The sequence below is a fragment of the Rhodnius prolixus genome, unplaced genomic scaffold (assembly GCF_049639745.1).
Source record: "Rhodnius prolixus isolate KJV_2025 unplaced genomic scaffold, Rpr scaffold_5, whole genome shotgun sequence".
In the NCBI taxonomy this organism is placed as follows: domain Eukaryota; kingdom Metazoa; phylum Arthropoda; class Insecta; order Hemiptera; family Reduviidae; genus Rhodnius; species Rhodnius prolixus.
The window spans coordinates 2302771-2316942 of record NW_027411624.1 but is presented as its reverse complement, the minus strand read 5'-3'; the positions used below and the strand labels follow the sequence as shown (position 1 = coordinate 2316942).

The window sequence follows — 14172 nt, the reverse complement described above, 5'->3', positions numbered from 1 at the left end:
TTTTTACGACTGCCCGTTTTTCTCTACATGTTAGTTTTGGTGGGCGCCCTTTTCGGACTTTATTTTCTGTGCTACCAGTTTCTTGATATTTTCTTACAATATACCGGGCACTAGAAAAACCTATAGATAACAACTCACTGATTTTCCGATAACTTTTCCCTTGTTCCCATAACAAAATTACTTTTTCTCGCGCAGCAAGAGAAATTTCATTTCTCTTATTAGGCATCTTTATTAAAACTGAACAATTGAACTACTTCTTATAAAAATAAACAAATGACAACAACAAAACAAAACATTCCGATAACAAAAGATGGTACAAAGGGCATATTATTAATATTATTAGAATATTTGATGGAAATTTAGGGAAGTAAATTAGTTGTGCAAATACTTATTTTGCGATGAATTTTGGTACTTTTACGTACAGCAATTTTATTTAGCATATTTTTTAACAGTTAATCATTTATTTGTTTATCAAACTAATAATAGAATATTGTATTGACAGAATAAAAGGATTTGTTAATTATTGATTTCTTATAAATCCAAATTTCCTTGGTGTGCAAATACTTTTTTTGTCTATTGTAAGTATTCAAAAAAATCAACATTTTTGTTTTCTAACTTAAGTTGTGCTTGATTCCCATTATAATAAACTATGTATTAGTCAGGTTTTTTGGTGAATGCTTTGGTTAACACGTAATACCAAAATCTGAAAGTGCTTAGGGCCTATTATGATCCTAATTCACCCCTGCTGACTTTACTTTTGCTGGCCTTGTAAAGTGTGGTACCAAATATCTTTCCACAGTTTAGGAAATTTGTTTCTTTGTTAAAATTGAATTAAAATTTTTTTTTAAAAAAAAAAGAGGAGTTTTTTTCTGAATGGGTGGTTTACAATGAGCAAACTTCCCTGGAGAATGTGTCTGCAGTTTGCGGGAAATAAGTCTAATTAGATCCAGAACATAGTGTCAATGTTTCTCAATGCACGAACTAATGCGAGACTAGGAACCATTTCAAACGCTCAACTTAGAAGTAATCAAAGGAAGTACCAAGATTACTTTGAACAGGTCTTTTGTTTAATATTCATTTCTTTTTTGCTCCTTTCGGAGACAGATTTAGTTCAATACATTTTTTGGGGCATGCTGGTTCTCCCTTACCTCTTGCCAGTTTAAGGTCGCCAACATTTAAAAATTCCTTAGAGGTCAATTTGCTTAGTATATTATCTGATAACTTTTCGCTAATATCTGACTTCTCATATTTAAAATTCAATTTACGAATTTTATAGTGTCTTTGATGCAATTTATGTTTCTTGATTGTCTCCCTATCAATAGCTTCAAACATTTTCCCAAACGGCCCATTAAATTTCCGGATATCGCAGCAACTGTCTCTGTCGATAATATAGTTAGGATTCATCTTTTTCGCTAGTTCTCTATGACGTTTATAGGGCTTCCTTTGGAACAGCTTGAATCGCTTACTACGTTCGGATCGTTGCAGTGCACTAAACATATTTCTAGCCAACGTTTTCAATTTGGTTTTTTCCTCTTTGTTTTCCCTAAAACACACACACAAAGTTTAATAAAATATTATTATAGAATTTTACATTAGCACTTTTATCTACCTAGAATTTGCTAAAGAACGTAGGTAGTTACCGCAGTATAAATATGTTTAAATCCAAAATCTAAGTGACTCATAAAAATAAAAAATGTAAAAAGAAAATATGTTTTTTCGCTTTCCTTCCCTCTGTTAAGTAAGAGAATTTATGTAATCGTGCTGACGTAACTCTTAAACGAAAATTGCAGCAAGTTCAAATTAGATATTTAGCTTACGTGCCAATAGAGGATGCCACAATTAAGGTTTTGATTCAAACTGATTAAAAGGAAGTAAAGAAACAATAAGCTACGCTGTACTGGCGTAGCAAATTAAGGATAAATTTCTAAACTTGAAGAAAATCAGGAATAAATCGGAAATAATATTTTATCGAACAGATTTTACTGGATTTTGAGATTCCGATGCAAACGGTTCTTTTGATTTTCTTTAACATGATCGCTTATACCTACAGGATTCCATTATTTTTATTTGAAATATTTCCCGGCAGAATTCGAATCAGAGCCCTTCTGAGCTAGGAGGATAGTTGAGCTTTTCTCAAAACAACCATTTAAGTGAATTTATGGACTTTATAAATGTCACGGATTAAATATGTGAACAAAATTACTAAGTTGGTTTTTTTAAATTTCAAATAATTGTAAGGGTGAAAGTTCGAAAAGGCAAGGAAAGCGAAGGGTACACTACACCTGACAGATCGATTCATTTTCCTTAATAAGCAAACTTTAAGAGCAACTACCCCGCCAACTACATTCACATAAGAAACACAAAATATTAATGCAAAAATTAATTAATTCTGCTTACTTTCGACACAATCGCCATTTCTTAATACTCATATCGATATTTGCATCATAGTGTTTCGCCCCGTCCAATGCTAAGTATATATAGGAATCTTCTTCAGCGGATGAATATGCGTCTGTACTAATTTTTTCGATTATATTATTTAATAAATATTTCTTATAATTCATGGAACGAATATTATGTTTCAGATCAAACACACGGCTATCAGATTCTTTAAAATTAGCATGAAATAATTTCTCTATGCAATATAATTGTCTTAGATGATTCTGAAATAATAAAAAATTAAATAAATAAATAAATAAAAAAGTATGACTGAAATTGGCAACAAATCTTTTTTCCTTTTAGATTAATGATTCAGTCACTAATTTCGATGAACTGTACTCTATTTAACAGAAACGTTATTTACTGAACTTCTTGATTTTCGTAGTAAATATTGACAATTTATTCCCGCCGTTTTAATGTGTAACGTTTTATAACAATTTTGCCAAGTATAATCTCAAAATGGAAAAAACATCTGTCGTTTATTGTTGCTACGTCCAAATAAATCTTGAAAAATATGTCAATTAGAAATTGATGTTAGTAAGATAAAGCCATAATTACGATTGGTTGTTGATTACTCTCTTAAATAATTTTAAAATTTGGTACATACTTTTATTTTATCTTTTCTACCCTCTTCAGTTTCAGAATGATGATGTTTTCTTTTATTTTTTCTAGGAGTTGCCTTTTCTGCATAAAACGCTTTTTCAGAGCTGTCCTCCTACAAAAAACATTATATTTACATTAGACTGAGAATAACTCAGTGGTTGGCTTCTAACAGCTAAGGAAGCTGTCATCTTATTCTTATTCATCTAAGCTAGCTTTATTTGCGGAATTCTTTCTCTTTGCGAATCTCTTACTTTACTGCATCTTTATTGCATACGCATTCTAAAGTTAATAAGATGAATTAAGTGAAAGTTGGCTATGAAATGTGCCGTTTTTAACACCGACGGTGGATACGCAGAGAGCTGCAACATCTTATAGGCCTGAGCGATCGCTAACATAGTATTTAATAACGGTGATTTTTACTCAGTCATTTGTAGTAGAAGGAATCTTTTATTGTTATTGTGCCCAAAATTTTATTGAGTTGTGTGAATATATTACAAAGAGAGATATTAAAAGCAATACAAATTGAGTTATGAAGATGTCTTTCAACTCCTCCATTATTGAAACTGCAAATATTGATCTTTAAATATCATTAAATCCAGCTTTAAATAGAAGCCAGATCTTTGAAGCTCATTCACCAATCTTCGTACACATATCTGCTTAGAATTAGAAAATTATGTAATCACCTATTGGTTACGTTTTTATTATTAAAACATTTATTTATTTTCATGTAAAAAAAATTCCGCAAATTTGATGAAATGTTATAAGTTCTAGGATAGAATTTTGTAAAACAGTCCAAACTAACCTTGAGTTCAGTTTGCATTTCCCAAAACAAAGTTTTTTTATGGCTGAAGAGTTCTTCAACCTGCTTAAATAGGTTCGTTGGTCCTTCTACCGATGTTAGGCCACCTTCTTTAGATTTCATTTTCTTTGGTTTTCTTTGCTTTTTCTAAGGGGAAAAAAACATTTTGGTCACTCGATTTCCCCTAATTATAATTCTCGGCAGTTACTGGGACAAGAGGCTGGTCTTACTTCCGAAGCAACGTTGCCAAAGAGATTTATTGAATCGTGTTTTACATATCTTAGAAGATATCTTTGATTTTATCCCGTCGTATCAGAGGTAGATTAATTACTTCTGTTTAGAGATTTTAACTTCACTTACGTTTCGGTCTCGTTGTACACTTATTGTCTCGCACTGCACTAGTTGACTACTGTGAGTTTAGAAGTGCGAGGCGGAAACCTAAGTGAAGCCGAAATCTCTTTCATTGATAAGTGAAAATCCGAAACCTGTCAGAGATACAATTAAGCATGAGTGCGTCGAAGGTTAAATCGAAGATATTCTACAGCATTGCTGAATTAACATAATTTTCATCGAAGAGATCATTTCTAGTCCATACAATTTTCTAAAACCCACTTTTTCCGAACTTAAGTGAAAATTAAATTTCAAGATACCCAGTTCAAAGAACAAGTGTGTAGCTAATTTTCATTTATTAGAAAAAGTAGAAATAGTTCAGCCATCGCTCCCGGCCCACAGTTATGTTAAGAACACAGAAGACTTTTTTACGTTCATCACTACAGTTCAGAATATAGAGAAAAATAAGAGGTTTTATGTAAATATTCTGTAAAGTAATCTTTTCTAAGGCGTGCAATACTGTAACCGCTCTTTCCGCAAGATTGAGTCTGTTGTCAGCCTTCAGATAGATAGCCTAGGGTAGTGATGCAGCGGAAGCAGAGTTTTGAGGAGTTTGTTTCGGCATGTTTCAAACTCTTCGAAGTCTTCCTCTTCGGATGAAGTTGTTTCCTCTCCCTTGACGGTTTTTCTCTTCTTAATTAACTTAATTGAAGGACTGATAGTTTTATAAATGACACGTAATTCGTCAGCGAAAATAAAAGGTAAACATTTTTCGTGTTATGTTGTTTAAAGGTTGAACTTTCTGATTGTTTCTAATAAAAAATAATCTAAGATACAAAGTTCTGTAGTAAACATAAATACATCTCTTATTATTAAGATTAATACCTTTCAAACATACCTTTGTATTAGACTTTGAACTCTTATCTGACATTCTATCACAAACACAAACTTGTTTAGTGAGCTCCACTGAATCAACACAGTTAATCGGATTCAGACATCTATGACCCTGAAACATGATACTTAAATTTTAGTTTTTTATAATTATTATTATTTTTTTAAGCATTTTCAATAAAATTAAAATTGTGTTTTATATGTTACCCAGCGTAAAATAGTGTTCTAATTTCAGATAAAGCGCGTTACTTATAAAAAGCGGCAACACTGGTTTCAAACAGATCAATTCAGTGTTTTTGTATATCGCGTAAAGTTCTCATTTCTACCGCTCCTACACATTTTGATTGATTAACCAACCATAAGAGTTGACTATGAGAAGAACTGATTACCGTCTTATTATGTCTACAGGTGACTATTATAATAACGAAACAAAAATTAACTTACCCATTTAGTCATTAATTTAGAAGAACGTGAAACGATGTATTAGATTTACTAGTTCATGAAACTTGAGCATTTGATTGTTTTCAAATTTTAGATAAAATATATGAATACGGATGGAATTTCACTGGCCAAAATAATAATTTATTTGCAAACTATATTTAGGTATTTATGCTTTTGTTAATTGAAATATAGTTAGAAACAAAGAGTCGTTTATTATCACTCACATGGTCTTGCATTTACAACAGTTCTAACTTAAGTATTCCTTTAATTTGGAATTTTTACTTAATGTTGGTTTCATTTGAACTTAACACTACTTATGAGAGGAATAAGCCTTGGACCAAGCTTCCCTAAATCCTATTAAAATCAACTTTTACTAAAATAATTTCGAAATTAGGCGAGAGACTATCTGAGCAAATATATGTACGAAAAAGAAAATCTAACTCTACAGTGAGACAATTTTCTTTAAAGTTAAATACCATTAAATTATATACCATTTGGTGGTGATGTACTTTGATGGAAGGCCTTCTTTTCCAAGGCTCGTCGGCTTCGAGTTCATCAAATAGTTGTTTACATTCTTCGCTGATATTTTCCTCGGATTCAGATATCGATTCCAGAAAAATATCTTGGGCTCTCAAATTAGGATAGAATAGCCACTTTAAATAAATAAATTAATTAAAAATAAAATAAGGTGATATTGAACAAGGGCTACTAACTTTTTTTTTCCAACAATAATTTAATAAATTTCCAATACTAACTTGTGAAACCATTTGTCTTTTTTGCTGTCTAATGAGTTCTCTTTTTTCTTCAGCCGTCAATTCTTGTACATGTTCTATGACTTCTTCTTCTTCAGTCTAAAATGTAAAAAACAATTTCGCTACATTTCATTTCTATTACCTATTTGGGAATTATTTTGATCCAGAATGTGTTATTCTACTATTGACTTCATTCAAATGAAAACATAGTTGGTTTACAAACTTATGCTTCCATATGTTATAACGTGCTTAGCATTAGTCTAAAACTGGATTAGTATATTTGATCAGGCGGGCATTATTTCAAGTTTGACGCCAAAATCAGTGATAGATTAGGCAAGATTACAGGTTGTGTCCTGCTTTCTAAGCTACTCTAAGCAAAAGTGGCTTTATTTTTTTGCGGACACCTTGTAGTGCCTTCGTTGAAGAAATCTCTCCATTTTTACAAGTTCATGGTTTTCTTACTAAACATTTTTGCTTACTGTCACAACTGGCCTCCAAGTGTTAGATGGTTTCAAAAGGCCACTGACAAGGATGTGTGTGAGAGAGATTGTCCTCTCTTCTAGTCACTAGAGGCTAGAAATAGTTTCCCACTTATTTGGGAGCCTACAAATATCAAGATACAAAAAAAATCAAGAAGTGATCATGTGCGGAAAAAGCTTTCTAAGATTTGATCTACTTGCTTCTTTAGATCTGTTTAGCAAATTTTCTTTTTTTTTATGGAATTTTCTTTTTTTTAAAAATAGATATTTTTACGTACGATAAGATGAAGATCCTCCGGTTCTTTGCCAGTAATTGTTTTTGCGGCCAAATAGATTAAATTATTTCTTATCCGATTCCCTCTTAGTTTTTCTTCTTCAGTTACTTTTGGATTACTATGAACGGAGCGTAACTAAAAATAAAATAATTTTTTAAAATGATTATTTGGTAATTTCTTCCCATAATTTAAATTACGTGCAGTTGAAGTGAGAGTAAACAGACTTAGACAAGCAACATATTCTTTCTTCGAACCCTCTACGACACATCAACAGCTCTCCGTTCCGTACCCACTGGAATCAGTGGATGATGTTATGGATTGGTATTCAGGAATGGTAGTAAAGTTGACAGTGATCTCGCAATACCTTGCAATTGCGTTATCGGATTTGTATTACTAGAATTTGTTTTAGTAGAGTCACCCTGTACCAAAATCACTTGTACTATTATACAAAGAAAACACTACTTACACTATAATGCGATCCAGTAAAAATTTTCTCATATTTCTTTGTGTTAACCATTAGATGTAGAATCCTTTTCCACCATTTTGGATATGAAACCTCTGGTTCCAGCATGCCTTCAATATCCGAAAATGTGGAACTCTCTACGGATATTTTATCATAGGATGGTACCTAAAATTAAAAAAAAAAAAAACAGAAATAATTCATTATGAATTCATGACCTTTTCTTAAAAAAAAATAAAGCAAAATAAAAGGGAAAGAAGAGGACCTATTGCTGGAGAACGGCCGACTTGTCTGGAGGCAGATTAGCCTGGAAAAGTTCTGTGACTTTCTACCGTCTGAACAAGAATCAGCCAAGAAAGACGGATTCTTAGACACTCTGAGTAAACAGCCTGAAATTTATAGTTCTAGAATGTGATGACTCCTGCAGATTGGTTTGGGGAGGAGACTCCTTTCAATGGAACTAGATTTACTAGGGATGGCTTTTATCATTGAGGAAAGTGGACATGGAAAAAGGTGCTAAGGATGAGCTCCTTATTCTGGCTCTTTGGTCGCATTAGCATGACATCTGACAGTAACTGCCCCTTTTCGTAAAGTCGTACATTTAATCCTTGAAATGGCTTTTGATGAATGCTATTAGAAGGTCTCTGCAAATAACTAATACACATACTTCAGCTGCTAGTCCTTCAACTCTGTCAACAACTCGTTGTATCCTTCTTACAGCTGCTCTTACTTCGGAGCCCAATAAAAATTCATCGCTCAAACTTTTCTCTTCTTCTACTTCTACCTTTTCTTCCTAAAAAAAAAAAAATAAAATAACTATTTCAACTCGTGGCTTGTGCAAATAATTTTTGGAGGATCACAAACTGATTATTACTCGGAGTGGTCAAATTATCTTTAAACTTAAAGCTCTCAACACAATATGGGCTTTGGCTGAATAAATGTTTAAGTATTAAAAATCTAAAGAAATTAAGAACGCTTCCAATTTGCTGAATAATTAACATTATTTTCATTTTTTATGTCAAAATACCGAGCGAAATGATGTTATATACCAGTTATAAGGTATTTTTTTTAAACTCGGCTTAGAATAGCGCTTGAAGATTATTTCTCAAGAAACTATCCGATTTTTAAAACATCCTAAAGTTCATTCCTTTACTTACCTGAACTTCCTCAATTGATTTTTCTTCACTCTGACGTCCATCATCTAAGGCCATCATCTGTTTAATGCCTGGTAACTGAAGGGCACTAAATTCTGATTCGCTATAATTATCTTCTTCAAGCTAAAATTGACATTAGACTTCTTTAAATTAAATTCAAAGAAACTTTTTGTTTTTATTTACAAAAAAGAAAACAAACAAATCAAGTGCTTTACTATTAATCATTATCAATGTTAATTAATTATTAATGATCAATGAATTGTCCTCTAAGTAGAAGAATAACCTTACACGCTTCAAGGTGCAGGAGTTGATGTTCTCTAAAATAGTTCTTGATAAAACTTGCTTTCAACGATTTCCATTGGATCTTTTGGAAATCAAGGAAAGCCAATTAACAGAAAAAACAATAAAACAGGATAACTGCCTTTGTAACTGAAGTAAATTAACTTCTAAGAATCAAACCTTCATTTCTGTTTTTTTTTTATTACTCTGAATTTCAATTTGTTGGTATTAAAACGTTGATCTACAAAAATTTGGGTAAGTAATACGGAAAGTAACGTAGGAGAGATGGTGTTATATATATAACTTGACGCATATAACTTTTTCCTCTAATGTGGGGCAATTTAGGATTTTTAAGAGTACACTAGTTGGACACGCTTAGGAGACCTATCTCTTACACAAAATGTGAAGGAAAGTTAGCCCATGTGGGTCGTCCAAATTGGTCGATGGAATTAGGGAATCGATGGAGATATAGGTATTTTTTGATGTGCTAATATAAATAAAAGCAAAATTTTGTTACAATAATCTATATATTTAGCCTTGAACTTAAGAAACAAAATATTTTGGAGGAAAGATATCCAGTGCAAATGAAATCCTAAAACCAGCGCTTTATATCCTGATGAAGTAAGCAATCTGTTTTCGTCTTAATCAATTATTAAACGATCTTCGCCTAGAAATCTTGTCCCTTGACCCTCTTGAACTTCATGACCCTCTCAGCATCGTTCTTATGCTCACCTTTTAACATTTTTATGTAAAAATTTTTCCCCTGTAATAGTCGCAAATAGGTACAGTATGTAAATTAGAAAATATGAATCTCTATTCATATGGAATAACCTTGTTTCCAGTAATTTGTTTACAAATATTTCTTATTTCTATGATAGTTACCTGTTTTAGTTGCCTTATATTCGGTGAAGCCAATTCTTTTATGAAGTCTCTACTCCTTAAATAATGTTCTTTCAACTAAACAATAAACATTAATTATTAGACCTAAAAAAAACTTCAAAGTGAATAATGCTGGAAGATAAGAATTTGAGAACGTTTATTTTATTTTGAGGAATGAAATATACAACATCAGTTACTATCAAATTATTTCTATTTTGACTGATTTTGATTCGTAAAGATTTTTGGTTCAGTATCCTTCAGTTGCATATACTATCTTGTTGAGTCCCTCAATTTATTTATGAAAAGATTAAGGGATATAATCCTAACTAAAACTTAAAATAGAGGGACATTGAAGATATCTAAAAAAAGAAAAAAGTACATACTGCATCCTTCATGGAGTAATAGCGCACTTTAGGCTTGCCATCACTATCGAAACTCACTGCATCCACTTCCTCATTCACCAGCTGTTCTTCAGTTTTCCCAGATTTCTCAGATTCTTTTTCATACTTCCAAGCGATGGCAAGAAATTAGAAAAAAAAAAACAAACTTTGTATACAGTATTTAAGATTTAAAAAAAATCACCGACCAAAATATAATTAAAATAAGTTAGATCCCTTACCGAATGGCTGTCAGTATCATACTTTTTCTTTGAATCAGCATCAGAAAGTGCTTGGGATATCTCCTGTAAAACAATAAACATTATTTTGTCAATCAATGATGTTCATAAATTTTTAATTTTGATCTAAATAGCTTCAAATTTTAAAAACATTTATTTTAAAGATAAATTTATCTCGATATTTATTTGTAGTTTAAATATTAGATTGGACTATTCACTGGGCTGTACTTTGATTGGTTCATGAGTTTTAAATTTTTAAGTTTTAAATATATTCCTTGTGCAAATTAGATTATGAAAGGATTTGGCTTTTGTTAAATCTAAACAGTATTTTTTATTTATTTATTTAGGAATACCAATTGTACTTTAAGTGACTGACTGACAAAGTTTGTGGTACTCTTCAAGCACCAAGTAATACTTTCTTTGTTAATACAAAATTATTCCAAAATGAAGAAAGTTTATTGCCAATGTGCGTCATAATTTATAGGGGGAAGAAACAAAAAAAAAAAATTAGTACTGCACATTTACCTCTACTGTTTTACATATCCTCGATCCAATCGTTGACAGTTCCAAAGAAGAATCCTCCTCTTTGTACTTCTCTCTCTCTTCCATGCTCTAAAAATTACTTCAAAAAATTACTTAAAAACTAAAAATTACTTTACAGAATTAAAGTTAATATATATTTCTATGAAAATTTACTGCAAGGAATTTACCTTGAAATTTTTTCTTACGAATCACTCATACGTACAAGCAATTCTGTCAAATCAACAATAATACCGTCAAAAAATCGTAATTTTGCTCTTCTCCAGTTCAGGGTAAATCCTGGGCTATTAGTGGAGCAGTTGTTCAAAGATTATGGCTGGACAAATAGTGATCGATTACACGACCTTCCTTACCAAGGTGTTAGAAAACTTAAAAATCGATGCTTCAGTTTACTAATAACGAAAGTATTCTGTAAACTTGAAGCACAATTCTATAACCATAAGGTACTCCATGAGTGGGGGACATTGATTCCAGTAAACTGAGAAGGGCTACTAAAGGGCAGAGGAAATTAGAGAAAGGGAAGCCCCTGAACACTCTTGGACAATAGAAGAACCCCTCTCAGATTAACACTGCATGAGCAAGGAAGTGAACCAACAGTTTTTCTCATTCAAGCGTCATTCTGTGCATTCGATTACGCTCGATTGGCCTACAATCGCTTTTGCCAGTTGGTTTACATTTGAAACTACAGAATTCAACTTTATTCAAGCCATAACTACAAGTTCGTGTAAATATTACTTGCAGTAAAATATAGTTTACCAAATTCTCTTAATATTCATACTTTTATAGTCTACTATAGCGTAATGCAAAATACTTATCATCACTTTTTCAAGGATTTTTGTATTCATGCGGGTGTCTCAATCTAACAATACGAACAAAACTTAAAAATGACTCTACAAACACTCACACTGTTTACATCTAGGGCCTGAGGTTCACTTAATAATAATATAAATTTATTTAAGAAAATATAATACATTAAATCATAAACAATGTACAAAAGGCATGGCTAACGCCGCCTGCCAGAGTTTGGTTACAAGATAAAAAGAAAAGAAACTTGATAAATTATATGAAAATAAACTTAATGGCACAAATGAAATAAAATAATACACTATGATTGAAAATTAAAAAGTAAACTTTTTAAAACAATTAAATTATAACTAAAAAGAGTAATATTATCAAAATCAATAATTAATAATTGAACTCTTTAATGAGACTATATCTATAGTTCCGAACCTGCCTGGAAAAGCTAATCAAATTACTGCAAATATGCTGATCCCCAAAGCATCAATGACATATTGAGCACCTAAGAATTTCATACCGAGACTTCTCAGTCTAAATTCCGAAAGGATTGGGCACTCGCAGAGGAAGTGGTGCAAGTCCTCTCTACGATTCAAATGAACATTTCTCTTTTTGGGCAGCTCTTTCAATCCAACTTGAGAGGCCCAACTGAGTGGTAGAGCCAACTTTAAAGATACCAAGCCTTCCTTTAGTCTCAAGCAGTGTCCTATAAAGGATAAAACGCTCGGAGTTCATAGCGCGCCCTACAGACTCCTCCAGACTAGCCTCTTTCATCCTACGCAACAGTTCAAAAAAATTAGTCTCCCACCCTGACAAGTTAGCACGCGAAAAATCAAACCAGAGTACTTTTGGGCGAGGTTAGACCAATCTCTGAACCAGAGCAGGTTTTTATTTACTATTTCATCAGCAACAATTTTTGAGAGGCGGTTATCATGTGCTGACAAGATTTTGAAACAAAATTTAAAATGCAGGCGCAGAGTGTAAATGCAGACTGGATCTATTTCAGTTTCTATGTTTAAGATGAAAGCCGGTGCTGTTGAAGGAACCTGAGGTTCACTTACCCTATTTAATGTGTCCTTAATCATGCTAATTTCTTTTTCGATTTCTAAGATTTTTTTCGTGCGACTGAAAGATCCAGTGGTTGGTTTCAAAGATAGCACTTTTGGACTACTTGTGACCGCAGACTCTGACGATAAAACTTCTTCTTTTCTTTTTTCATCTTTCTGTAAAATACCACTGAGCTTTCAAAAATCTAAAATCAAATTAATTTCCACAATACTACTTTATTTTTATTTTTTGGTCTTGTATTGAATTTCTTTTACCACTGGTAAGATGATCTACTGATATTCAATTGGCGAAACCCAGATTTTAATTAGTGCTTATAAAAAACAAAAAACAAAAAAAAAGGCGAATGCAAATGTCGATGTGTCTGTATAAAATAGTTTGTATATTTAAAGGACATAAGAAGTATACAGGGATTTCCTTGAGCGGGTACCCTAACTGTACATTGAGTGAAAATGTTTAATTTCAACTCAATTTTGAGAGGCTATAAATATTTTTGAGCTTAATGAGAATGAAAGCCAAGATTACTTTTTCTTTCTTTCTTCGGGGCGTTAAATAATTTTGTGTACCTTTTCAAGAACTACCCCTTCAACACTGCTAACATCCGGCACAATTACATGACCAATTTTTGATTCTAAATATCGTTTTCTCAACATATTAGAGATGGAAGACGCATGTTGCTTTGTGGTTCCTTCTGTAAGCATATTTTTGGATTTCTTTATCGAATGAATTTCCTCTGCCCTTTTAGATTTTCCAGTTGACTGGGTCTTTTCAGTTGGTGAGACTGTTTTCGGTGTCACAATTGGTTTGATAGTTTCTTTCGCCATTAATGTTGCTGCCTCGCAGTATATTGGTTGCTTCTTGCTTCTTGGTGGTAAGTATTTTTCAGTTGATGGTCTTTTACTAGATGATTGAAGCTAGAAAAGTAAAATTTGTCTTATAAATTAGTTAGTTAGGTTCATTGTTAGTTAATTTATGAACCAAAAAGCCAATCACCTCAAGCCTGCTACTCGAATGACTGCTACTCACACACGAACTCTTTGGCATTCTCCGAATGAGTTTTCTGATTATTCCCTCGTCTGAAGTCTCATCCTGGCCATGAAGTCTTTTTTTTGAAGAAGACTGAAATTTAAAGATTAATTCATTTATTAGTAATCTTTGGAGTAAAAAAAGAGGTTCTACTTTTTTAAAAGTTAAATTAAAAGTTTCGAGACAGTTAGAACTGAAGAGCAATGAATTTTCTCTTATTGACTTCATATTTCTCATTATTGTGAAACCAATATCTTTGGAAAGAAATATCTATCTATAAGCTCATGAAAGAAATGTGAGAAACAAAGCGGAAATCAATTGAGGGAAGCCTGGCTATTGGAGGATATCCTTG

At 32.3% G+C, this 14172-nt stretch overlaps 1 protein-coding gene across 1 annotated transcript in view; it reads right to left on the bottom strand.

The window, feature by feature from the left end:
- Positions 1 to 1045: 1045 nt before the first annotated feature.
- The window catches only part of LOC141457663 (uncharacterized), a 40592-nt gene continuing 27465 nt past the window's right edge, over positions 1046 to 14172 (bottom strand). Inside the window, exons 10-27 of the mRNA XM_074134870.1 lie at positions 13788 to 13913; positions 13361 to 13708; positions 12791 to 12952; positions 10920 to 11006; positions 10398 to 10460; positions 10162 to 10284; positions 9782 to 9856; positions 8624 to 8743; positions 8134 to 8259; positions 7473 to 7634; positions 7010 to 7141; positions 6256 to 6351; positions 5992 to 6153; positions 5067 to 5174; positions 3842 to 3985; positions 3044 to 3151; positions 2398 to 2660; positions 1046 to 1543 (exon numbers count right to left, since the gene is read on the bottom strand). Of these exons, the coding sequence (XP_073990971.1) occupies positions 1075 to 1543; positions 2398 to 2660; positions 3044 to 3151; positions 3842 to 3985; positions 5067 to 5174; positions 5992 to 6153; positions 6256 to 6351; positions 7010 to 7141; positions 7473 to 7634; positions 8134 to 8259; positions 8624 to 8743; positions 9782 to 9856; positions 10162 to 10284; positions 10398 to 10460; positions 10920 to 11006; positions 12791 to 12952; positions 13361 to 13708; positions 13788 to 13913 (2874 nt within the window). The 3' untranslated portion in view covers positions 1046 to 1074. The remainder of the gene's footprint in view (positions 1544 to 2397; positions 2661 to 3043; positions 3152 to 3841; positions 3986 to 5066; positions 5175 to 5991; positions 6154 to 6255; positions 6352 to 7009; positions 7142 to 7472; positions 7635 to 8133; positions 8260 to 8623; positions 8744 to 9781; positions 9857 to 10161; positions 10285 to 10397; positions 10461 to 10919; positions 11007 to 12790; positions 12953 to 13360; positions 13709 to 13787; positions 13914 to 14172) is intronic.